The sequence below is a fragment of the Ammospiza caudacuta genome, chromosome 6 (assembly GCF_027887145.1).
Source record: "Ammospiza caudacuta isolate bAmmCau1 chromosome 6, bAmmCau1.pri, whole genome shotgun sequence".
Classification (NCBI taxonomy): domain Eukaryota; kingdom Metazoa; phylum Chordata; class Aves; order Passeriformes; family Passerellidae; genus Ammospiza; species Ammospiza caudacuta.
Genome location: NC_080598.1, coordinates 60,083,221 through 60,094,784, shown reverse-complemented (window position 1 = coordinate 60,094,784; position 11,564 = coordinate 60,083,221). Strand labels below are relative to the sequence as shown.

The 11,564-nt window shown below is 44.6% G+C and overlaps 1 protein-coding gene across 1 annotated transcript in view; it reads left to right on the top strand.

The window, feature by feature from the left end:
• The first annotated feature begins 233 nt into the window (after window positions 1-233).
• Window positions 234-11,564, top strand: part of HIF1A (hypoxia inducible factor 1 subunit alpha) — a 33,541-nt gene continuing 22,210 nt past the window's right edge. The window contains exon 1 of the mRNA XM_058806172.1: window positions 234-466. Within this exon, the coding sequence (XP_058662155.1) occupies window positions 432-466 (35 nt within the window). The 5' untranslated portion in view covers window positions 234-431. The remainder of the gene's footprint in view (window positions 467-11,564) is intronic.

Here is an 11,564-nt window from a genome sequence, read left to right as displayed (position 1 = left end):
TGGTGCGGGCGCTGTGGGGCCGGCGCTATGGGGAGGCACTTTGGGGCCGGCGCTATGGGGCTGGCACTGTGGGGCCGGCGCTATGGGGAGGCTGCTGTGGGGCCGGGGTTGTGGGGCCGGCCGTGCCCGGGCCCGCCCCGCACGCAGCGCCGCACGTGAGGCGCCGGCCCCCGCCCAGCTGAGCGCTCAGCTGACCCCGCGCGCAGGGGCCGGGCCGCGCCGCCGCTCCTCACTGGCGCAGCGCGGGCCCCGCGCCGCGCCCGCCGCCGCCGCGCCCGCACCTCCCGCAGCCTGTGCCCCGATGCTCTGAGCCCGCGCGGCCCCAGACCCGGCCAGCGCCGCCATCTCCCCGCGCCCCTTGGCGGCCATCGGAGCCGCGGCCGCCTCGCATCCAGGGAGCCGGCGGGAGGAGGAGAAGCCATCCCGCCGCCATGGACAGCCCCGGCGGCGTCACCGACAAGAAGAGGTACCGATGCCGCGCCGCCCGCCCCCCGCCTCCCCCCCGCTCGCTGCTGCCGGCCCCCGCCGCCCCCTGCTTTGTTACCGCCGCCCCCTCCTCGGCCTCTTCCCCGCTGCCCTCCCCGCGCTCCCCCGGCCCGCGGAGCGCTCCGCTCTTCCATTCCTTCTTCTCCTTCTCGTCCACGTCGCCATTTTGTCGGCGGGGGGAGCGGGCCGGGGCTCGGGGCTGGCGGCGGGGCCGGGGGTGAGGTGCCCGGTGTCGGCCGCGGTGCCGGGGAGCGAGCCGGGGGCTGCTCCGCTCCGGGAAATGAGCGGGCAGGGATTGGTCGTGCCCCGTGCCCGGCGCGCTCCGAGCCCGCCGTGCCCCGGCTTTGTGCGGAAAAGGGCCGGTTCTCAGTCTGGAGATATGAAGCTTTAAATAAAAAAATCCCCAAAAGTCGCGTTGGGGAGGTGTAAGAGGAGTGGGGAGGGGGAGCGGATGGACAATGTGAGTTGAGAAGTATGAATAATTCACCGAGGATTGTAAGCGCAAATTAGAGGAAAGGGGGGGGGGGGAATAAAAGCCTTAAAAGCCTTTGTTAGGCGGTGAAGTTTAAGGAGCCGGGGGGCTCGGGTGAGCCGGTCCCGGCGATGGGGCTTTGTGGGGGGATTAATTGCCTTCTTCGCCATCTGCAGAAGGCTTGTTTATATGGCTATCGATACCTTTTCTCGGCTTTTAATTCTTCGAGATGGGTTTTGCCTGCCCTTGTATGCGAGGGTCATCTGAGCAGGTTAAGCGCTCTAAGTGTTACAGCGTGTAAGTTGTGTCGGGAAGGAGCCTGGCCGGGTTGTAAAATGGATGGTGAGCTTTGTGCCGGGCGGGAAGCTCCGGGAGCGCCGGGAACATCGGGCAGCACCGGCACCGGGAGCGCCCGGACCGCACCGGCTGCCTTGGAGCGCCCTGGGAGCCGCGGCCGGGCTGCGATGGGGGAGCAGCGGCTCTGGGTGCAGAGAAATCCCGACACGGGGGCACCCTGGGGTGGCACTCAGCCTCCAGCTTCTCTGCTCTGCCGGATGGCTCTTGGGAAGCCTGTGAGAAAATGTTGCAACCAACATGATTAATCTGCGCTTTGCTCTGATGCCCTAATTTAGTGGCAGGTCTGGGAAGGGGCTTTGAGACTTGTTTCCTGATACTTTTTTTTTATTGTTGTTTCTTATTGGGATTTCCCCCCCCCCTTTTTTATTTTTTCTTTTGCCCTTGAGCATTTGTTATTTTTTACTTACCATTCTGCCCCACTGAATGACTTTTATTTTTTTTTATTGAAATTCCCTTATCCTGGATGTAATCTGCTTTCTTCAGAATGCAAGAATGAGTATGCAAAGCTTATCCTTTCTTCCTAAAGGCAGGGCTTAAGAAAGAGAATTTGTTGTTTTCTGTTTCCTGACGACAAAGTTCAAAGTCGGGAATGTTTCTTATAAAGGGATATTCCCCTTACTCCTGTTGTAGGGTTTTAATGGAAAACATAAAGCTGTGTCTGTGGTACATTCGTCCTGGGGGCTGTGGATGTACACTTGAGTGAAGATGGCTAAGCAAAAAAAGGAAGGATGTGAGCTCAGCAGAGAGCTGCATGGAAATATGAAACATTTCTCAAAAAGCTGGGTTGTTTTTGTTGGGTTTAGGTTTTAGAGTGTCCATATTCAGAATACCTTGAAGGGAGAAGTCCTTTATGTCCTGTTCTTTATCATCTTTGATGATAAAACTTTGGCTAATTGTATATACAGTACACCTCAATTTTGGCATGGGTTAAGATTCTTTTATTCCTTGCCTTTCCCTCTGCTTGTATGTGGATAGTGTTTATCCCTTGATAGTTAATGTAAAGGTTGTTGTTTACTTAATTATATGCTGTGAGATTCAGAAAACATGGAATTTGCCCAAGTTTATGTCTTAAAGCGAAATTTGGTCATAGCAGTATCTGGAGGTGTGGGTTTTTCTACTGGCCTGTTGAATCCATTTTTTGATGTGGTTCCAAGCTTCTCATATATGCAGAGGGGTCAAGACTCCCTAAGAAATCAAGTATCAGCACCATGATTAGATACTGAATTATTTGTGTTTTAGCCATTCTTCAGTAGTTGTATCACTTTGATGTGCTCCTGGGTTTTCCCCCGGGTGCTGCAAGGACAGCGTTTCAGTGCATGGAGTGGGTGAAACAGAGTTGTTGGGAGCTTGGTGTGCTCATCATTGACTCTCATTTGAGCCACATTTAAGGTTTTGGTGAGAAGGGTGAGATTTTTCTCAATATTCTTTTAGCAAACTCCAGCATGCAGATGGCTGATGCAATGAAAAGCTTTTCCTCGGGTCTGTGCTGTGGCACTTCACTATTAGCAGAGGAATTTTGGTGCCTTTTTCAGTCAATGAGCCATTTAGGGTTATGGGTTAGTCCTTACTTGGGTAGTGGCTTGCAGCTGGTAGCTAACCCAGATTCATTTTTCTAGTGTGCTGTAAGTCTTTTTAGCATAAAATACATATTTTTAATGCCATAGGTGTGAAAAAAAATGAGTGGTTTCTGGAGCATTCAGTCTGAGTTTTAAGATGGTATAAGCCAGTGAAATTTAATAATAAAATTAATATGAGTGCCTTGCAGAAGAACTTCAGCTTTTCAGTTTCTCAGAGCTGGGCCTTGAAACTTATTTTTTTAGCTTCTGAAGGGGATGATTTGGAAGACCAGGGGTTTTCTGCTGGATTTTGCCACCAAAGTCCAGCTCCAGAATCTGTTTGAGAAGGCTGTGCCCTGTGCTGGTGGCTCTGAGGGGCAGTGGCTGCCCCGGTTATTCTCAAACCTGTGTGAGGTCTTTAGGACTGTCTGTGCCACCGCTTTTGTCTGTTAATTTCTCTCAGCGCTGGGGGAACTGAGCCACCCTTGCTGGAGTCGAAAGTGAATACAAAACCCTTTTGTGTAATCCGGGCTGTAAGAAGAGGAGGAATCTTTCAGTAAATCTCCTGGAGAGTCTCCCCACAGGTATGGGGAAGGCTCAGTGGTTTCTGGCTCACAGAACAGTGGTTTTTCTGCTTTCTGGATTTTCCTGGATTGTTTGCCTTGCCATACAACTTACCTGTGTTGTCTGTTCTTTGCACTGCCTCAAACATGAAAAGTTTTGTGAATTCCTTTTACAAAAATGACCAGAAATGTTTTTCCAGTGCCCACTAAAGATGAAGGGGACAGCATAGTGCTACTGCCCATCCTCATCATCATCAAGGCACTGAAAATCAGGGAAGAATAGCTGTGGAGGATTTGCTTATTGCAGAAATTTTCCATAATTTTGCTCTGCTCGTGCTTTGGTTCCATTTATCAGTGAACGTGTGATAATTTGCCAGTGAGCTGATGGAAGCAGCAGGAGGGTTTTCTGGTTTTTGTTTACAGTCATGCTTGCTTTGCCCTTTAAAACACAGTGTCTGCAGTCTGGGTCTCTTGGTTGGGGTGCCTGAAATACCAATAACCAGTCCATGCTTAGCTAAGAGGGCTGCTGCAGCTGCGATCAGATGGTCCAGGTTGTCGGGGGTCTGTAACAGGGTGATGTGATAGTAAGAGGTTTTCCTTTGAAGCCCTTTCAGGCTTTTCTAGCAATTCAACCTTGTGTTGAAAAGCTTTTCCTTTCCTGGAGGCACATGCTGGACCATTTTTGGAAGGTGTAGGGGGTAACAAACCTAGCTGCACGCTCTTATCAGCATCCTAAGTGTGGCACTTAAGTCAACTGTTGGTTTAAAGGTGGAGGTGTGAAGTGGATAATCGATTTTATTCTCTCATTTAATTGCCATCCCCATCTGCTGGTTGGTTTCTCTCTTATCAGAAGTGCCCATCAAGGGTTTACCTGGGTTAGGCTGAGGTGGCATGCTCTTTGTGAGCCTTGAGGAGCTGTGCCCCGCTGTCCTGCTGCTGCCACCAGAGGAGACCACGCTGCTGTCACGGGTGCCATGCGTGAATTCCCCTGCAGGTGATTGCTCCCTCCCCTGCACCTTGTGCAAGCAGCCGCAGACTTTATTCCTCATTCCTCCCTGGCCTTGGACTATAATGCCTCGAGTTTATGTGTCTGGCTCCAAGACTCTGATTGCTGATGGTGAACAGGAATAAAAAAAATTAGTCAATAAATATTAATAACCTTGTCAAATGTCAGTGGCATTGCAGTGTGAGCCCAAAATCCCTAAGATTGTGCGTGTTCCTGTTGGTGTGCTTCCAGCCTGGGAGCCTGGAGGACTCTTGCTGAGCCTGTGTAACACTGGATTGAATTCTTGGATGTGTTCATGTTGCTCAATAGTAATAGACTGGATTTCAACTAGATTTGTGACTTTAAAGGGGACATCAAATGACAGAAGCTGCTGATTTTTAAAAATCCCCCCGTTTTTTTTTTTTTTTTTTGCACTACCAAAGAGAATTTGGCAGTATTAATTTATTCCTAAAGAGCTTTGGTGTTAGGACATGCCAACAAAATAATTTTTACCTGGTTGTAGAGTGTGCATGGCTAAGTAAGGCCAGGAGGGAAGTCCCACATGGTTTAGTGGTGGTGTACAAGAGCATCAAGCTTTTCCTGATGGTACTTCCAAGGAGATGCAAATACCAATTCAATTACAAGATGTGTTCTTTAAAAACAAGCAGATTCAAAGCAAAAACAAATCTTGCAAGAGCTTTCCAAGAAGGCACAGTAGCCCATACCTGTTCCTAGCAAGCTGGTGTCCAAAAGGAAGGAATGTTCCAGATTATTGCACCTTTTATCTTCACACACACAGTTATATGGGCAGGTGTTTACATGCCTCAGAAAAACCACCTAGGTAATGCATGGAAAGAACTTGGACCTTAATCACCTTTTCATGTTATAACAGCCCTTTCCCTTTTGAATTTGAGAAAGTCTGAGCATTTTGAGCCTCTTCTGAGAAATTCCCTTAGTGTTAGAGGGGATGGAAGAGAATGCAGGAGAATCTGAGTTTTCCACTGAGGGCTGCTCTGAAATGGGAGACACAGGGAGGTTTTGTGATGCTGGGGACTACAGGATGAGCCTTTGCACTTTAGTGACTGAAAATTCAAGGAAGATCCAGATTTCCAAATCACCACTGGACATGAAGCCTGTTGAGGTTTTTCTCTTCTGAGTCTCTGCTATTTAGGTTGGAATAAAAATCTCTACCAAAATTACATTCTGAAATCATTAGGAGCATGGAATGAAGTGAATGCATGCCAGCATATGTATTTTGTGAATGCAGTTTATGTAGGTGATGAACATGAGGGTTCTTTGATGTGGAGCCACAGCCTGGGTTGAAGCTGTGCCTGTTCATACCAGCCTGGGGGTTGGGTTTGAGAACTCAGAGAAAGTGCATTGATAAAGAGCAGCTTCATCATGTGCATCATCTGTCCTTTCTTCCTGTTGAAGTCTGATAACACTGGGACTAGTACAGAAATGTAGCCCTTTAAAAGCTTGAGATGTTTTAGTAGCAAGAAATTCAAAATGGCTTTGCTGGCACTGGAGAAGAGCTGGTGCTTCAGGATGGTCCACTGGTTGTTCCTTAAAGACACCAAAGCTTAAATGTGTGTGTTGGCAGAGATACTGTTCAGCTTCTGTTTAATTTGGTGTCAATGAATGCTCCTTAAGCATTTTGAGAAATGTTGCAACAAATCTTTTAACTCACTGCATTAAAATAGAGCCTGAACTTCAAGTGAAAAATTGAGTCTTCTGAATCAGCAGCACTGATTATAATTGCAACAGTGGAAGGTTTTACCAAGCAACTAATTTAATAAACATTTTGACTTGATATGTAATAATCCTGGAAATGTTACCTGGAAAAGATGACCTGTTTTTTTTACCAGAATGAGTTCTTTCATTGTCAATCCTAAACCAAAACTAGACTGATGTCACTTTATGGAAATGTGTGCATTTCAAGAAGCAAAAGGATTTGAGGCCAAGCCTCCTGTTTTTGCTCACAAATGAGAATAGTAAATGGACTGTTATGATAGAAAGGGAGTTATTAAAGGCTTACCTCCTTATGTTTGCTTCTTGTTCACCTCCTTTGGAAGACATAAAGTAATCCACATCAAATATAAAGGCTGCAGCCTCCACTAGCTAAACTAAAGAAAGGAATGGTTTAGCTGGGGACTGGCATTTTGGTGCTCAGTCCTTCAGAAAGGACTTTTTCCTTGCACCCTATTGAGTCTATTGGATGCTGAGCTGACATTGCTACAGGCTTTTTGTCCTAGCTATTGTTGTAAATGTTTCTCTTGACTGCTTTGTGGTTTGCTCTTTATTCACAGAGAAAAATAAAACTTGATATCTCTTACTTCTGTTATTTTTTCCCCCTGTTCTTAAAAACCTTTGATTACAAAATACCCTGTTAACTGAAAGCAGTTGAGGAACTTGAGGTGAAGGGATGAAACTTGGATGGAAGCAATGAGGGAAAATGTCCAGCCTCCAATCTTGAAAACAAAATGCAGTGAACAAAACAGAAGATGGATTTTAATGCCATGATTTAGACTAAAATTAGTTACTTTATCAAGAGTCTGCATCTGTCTGAAGGTAGACCAGTTCTTAGCTAAAACATTGTTTACTGAAAGCCTGACAGATATCTTGGGGATATGTTTTGCATCATTTTTTGTGAGCTTGATAGAAGCAAAAGCAGAAGGGCTGAAGGGAGGAGAGCACTTAGTGTCTAGTTCTGTCAAGCCTGTGTTCAGATATCTCTTTTGAATAGCTCTGATTTTTCTGTAATAATAAACACAATTTTACTACCATGTACCTTTAATCCTGAAGGGTAAAGCACAACTAATTAAGGAAAAAAATATTCTCAAGAAAAAGCCAAATAATGTAGCTGAAAAAAAAATCTTTTATGCCACCACTGTATGCCATGTGGTTATTTTAAACCAGTATATTACCATGCAAAGGTGAACTGTGGGTGGGTTACACTGTGTAGTAAGACATGATAGAATCCCTTCACCATGATCTAAATTAGAAATGACAATATTGAAGCTTTTCCCTTCTTACTCACATTTCTGTGTGGGGAGGTAGTTGGGGTTTCAGGTCAATCCAAGGGCAAATGCAGATGATGGATACCCTTGTCAGGGTGGTGCTGTGGTGGGTTCAGGCCATTAGGGCTGTGCTGCTGTGCTGGGGTTTGTCTGTGGGATGGGTGTTTATCTGCATTTGTGGGGGAAGGCTTCTCTAGGTGAGCTGAGTGAGTCTCCTCTCGCTGCTTCTCCCACTCTCATTTTGCAAACACTGCTGGCTTTCAGAGCATTTGTGCTGCTGTGGCTAATCCAGGCTGACCTGCCTGCCTGCTCTCCTGATTTATTAGAGTTTTATCACTTAGGGGTTTGTTTTGGTGGTAGTCAGGCTATGGGAAATGCCTGTAACTATCCTCATGTGTAGAAAATGGTTTGAATTGCTGTGTTAGAAAGAAATATACCAAGGAATGACTTTTGTGGTGTTGTTTCTGCTTAGATATGACATTAGTTTCTGTAGTTAAATCTCTTTTGAACATTCATACTGTATGTAAGGAATTTCTGAGTTCTTTTCCTGAGCTGGATTAGTGGGCTGTGATGTTCATTAATTCATGAAGGGCAAGACTTTCTTCTGTATAATCACATGCTTCTGATTACACACGAGGTTTGGGTGTGGGGTTTTATTTTTTCCTTCACAAGAACTCTCTACACGGACTAGAACATAAGAACTAGTAAATAAAATTGGCCATAAAGCAATAATACTTTAACAGGAAATCACATCAGAGCAAGGTGGGTCAAAGCAATAACCCCAACCCATAGAGAACTGGCAGTGAGAGACTGCAGTAATTCTGTAGGGCTGCAATAGGAGGAAGGAGCACCCCTCCCAAGCACTTTGGAAAAAGTGTGCCTGCTGAGGGATGAGCAGTCCGGGCTGCTGGTCAGGACAGACAAGTGTGTCACTGCAGGGCTGGGAGGGAGAGGGAATGGGGCTCTCGGGGCCATGTTGGTGTGGGTCTGTCTCAAGGCCTGATAGATGGTGCTAACACTGCAGCTCTGTCCCTCCCTGTTAAAGCTGATCAGCTCCTGAGGTCCCCTATACCTAAATAACCTAAACAATTTTACTACTCAAAGTTTTAACTTTGAGTGGTAAAAACTATAAACCAGTTTTTAATATGAAGTTGTCAATAGGGCAGTTCCACTGTTTTAGCTTCTCCTTTCCATGGAGGAATGATTTAGCAAGTGTCATGGCTAGCAGCTCTGGACAAAACACACATCTTACAAACAGTGAAAAACCCCAAGTGAACATGTACTCAGCACAGTCAGGAGAGTAAATTTTGTCCTGACACTCTGGCTGTAGGTGAGGGTGGCTGGTGGGACAAGCCCAGGGCTGAGCCATGTGCTCTCCACATGGACACAACTGGTTATTCTGGGTATGGCTGCAAACCAGGAGCTGCCCCTGTGTCCTGTTCAGCTGTGCTGCCAGAAACACCTTGCTTAGGCTGGGCCTGGAAAGGTGACCAAGTTTTATATCAACCTCAGGAATGCATTCAGCCTTAAAATTAAACGTGAGACCACTTGCAGGTCTGCTTTGTAAAGTTCTACTTTCTAAAGTTCCAACACCATCCTGATGCCATATACTTTTATGTTGTAATATTTACATCTCTTTTTGGTGTAATGAAGAAAAAAATGAAGCTGTATTATAATGGATATAGTTTTTGTGACTCCATTTCTAAGCCAGGTGTTTTCTAGAGTAATTTTACAGTCTGAGAGGAAAGATTGTTACTAGCAAGGAGATATCTTAATCTTTTACTGGCAAATGATGGCAATAAATGGCAGAACTGAAAACTAGTTAAAGCTCAAGAAGATGTTACCAGATTTGAAACACATTAATAATTAGGATTTCTTGTTTTCTACAATGTATATGTCTATGAAACTTTGGGAACAAATAATATGATAAATACAAAGCCACTTGGTTGAAGAAAGCAAATCTAAAGAGAAAAATGTGAGTTGCTATTGGAAGATGTTCATATTTTATAATGTTCTCACACCTGTATCGAGAAAGATGAGCCTGAGTTAATTAATCATGCACAAGTTATTTTACATGGGAACTGAAAACATCTCTAGAGTAAAATGTACCTGATTAGAGAAATAGTAAGTTTGAATGGGAGAAAAATCTGTGCCCATAGCAAAGTGAAAGAAAGGAAACCTCTTGATTTTAATTTTTTTTTTTAACCAAATAATATGTACACAGTATAAAAATTTTCTTATACTGGGTGGTGATTTAAAAAGCTAGAAGGACACAAAGTTGACTGCTACACATTTTAAGTTCTATCCATTGACCATTTTTTATCTAAGTATCTTCAACCAAAATTTACCAGTTACGGGTGGTATTTTCTAGGGTTGGTGTTTTTTCGTTTGGTGGTTTTTTTTTTGTGGGTGTTTTGTTTTGTTTTTGTCTATTTGCCATTGGTAAATAAGGAGGAACAGGCCAATTTATATGTGGTGATTGATTATTTTTCAGTCAAGGAGATGAAAAATTTGGGCTGCATTTAGAGAATTGGGGGCTCACTTGTAGGAATCTGCTGTGGAGGGGTCTTTGGGCTGGTTTGGGGAATGATGTGTTATTTGGGAGATGCTGTGGCCCACAAGGTTTGGATGACCATGAGGACAGGAGCTGCACACTCAAGTAGAGAGGCCAATTTTAGCATCTGTAACTGGTGGCACGGGGTTGCTGCTGGTGTGCTTTGCTCTCAAGGCTCTTGGGCAAATGTTGCTGTGCAATTTTGTTTCTATTCTATGATTTGAGGCAGGGAGTGGGAGTCTGGGTTATATCCTTCAGCTGAGCTCTTGGTTCAGCTGCAGTGAGTCCTGGTTGTGAAATACCCTTTTGCTCTGGGTCTGTAACTGAAATATCTTCTGGAGCTCAGATTTTGTTCAGCTATTGCATGTAAATATCTATTATATATAAGAAGTACTATTGGGTTTGAAGGGGTCAATGAAACAGCTTTCAGTGAGCTCTCATGGATAACATGCTTATGATTCTCTGCTTCTGTATTCTGTGGTAGAAATACAAAATGGAAATGAATGTCTGGCACTGAAATTGTGCAGGAAAAATCAGACCTGCAAATGCATGCAATTTCCTGTCCAGCACGGGCATTTCTGATATTTTCATTGCATGTATAATCCACTCAGCAGCTGAGGTTTTCTTCAGGCTCTTGAGGTGTTTTTGTTTCCTGCCAGACTGAGAGCAGAAGGCTGCAATACAGCTCTGAAGTTTGGGGTTTGTTTCAAATGGAGAATGTTTAAATTGTTTTAAATTCTCCTTTTCTGCAGAATGATCTTTCTATTGAGATCATGAACTTTACATGGGGGCAGCTCAAAAAGAACAGATAAGAGAAGTGATATGATTTGTTTAAACTGATTTTGTGGCACTTCACATCTCACTGTTTCAAATCTCCTTCCCTGAGCCCCCTTTCCTTCCCCTCTGGTGAGGAGAATGCTCACTTTGGAAATAGGTTTTCTTTACAGGAATTCAGTGTCATTTAATTGACTACACAGAAAATTGTGAGCAGCTACACATGCTGATGTGTGTTGTTTAATTTACTTTATGCAATTGTAACAAAGCTTTGAGTAGTTGCAATAGCAAAGAATTTTTTTTTAGTTTGGTGGCATTTCAATGTTGAGGCAACAATGACTTCACTTGGTAATTAAACCTCATTTGTGAAAGACCTTTTCCCTATTAATTTGATCCATTAAAGAAATGCTCTTTGAAGCTGGTAGTTAATCTTCCTATTTAAATGGCTGGGTTTTACTCAGATTGGTTACAGCTTAGGTTTAAATAGCAGCTAAAAATAGCCAACTGTTGTGCTGTACAGTTTAAACATCTATCTATAGTAGCAGCCTTTCTAGAAAGGAATCCTGTAGTAAAAGGGAGAGGAGATGCTGCCACTCAGGCAGCACTGAGTGGTTCCAACATCCCCTTTTCCTTGGGTATTGCCCATCAGCTCCAGCTGGCAGCACTTGATGATCTTACTCTGGGATTAATTTTTAACAGAAAGCACTATGGGCTGGATTTGAGCAGCATTTCAGTTGGTAATTAATAATTGAATGGCTGGGAGAAGTTTTGACTGTTCCTGCTGAAGGCTGCTGCCA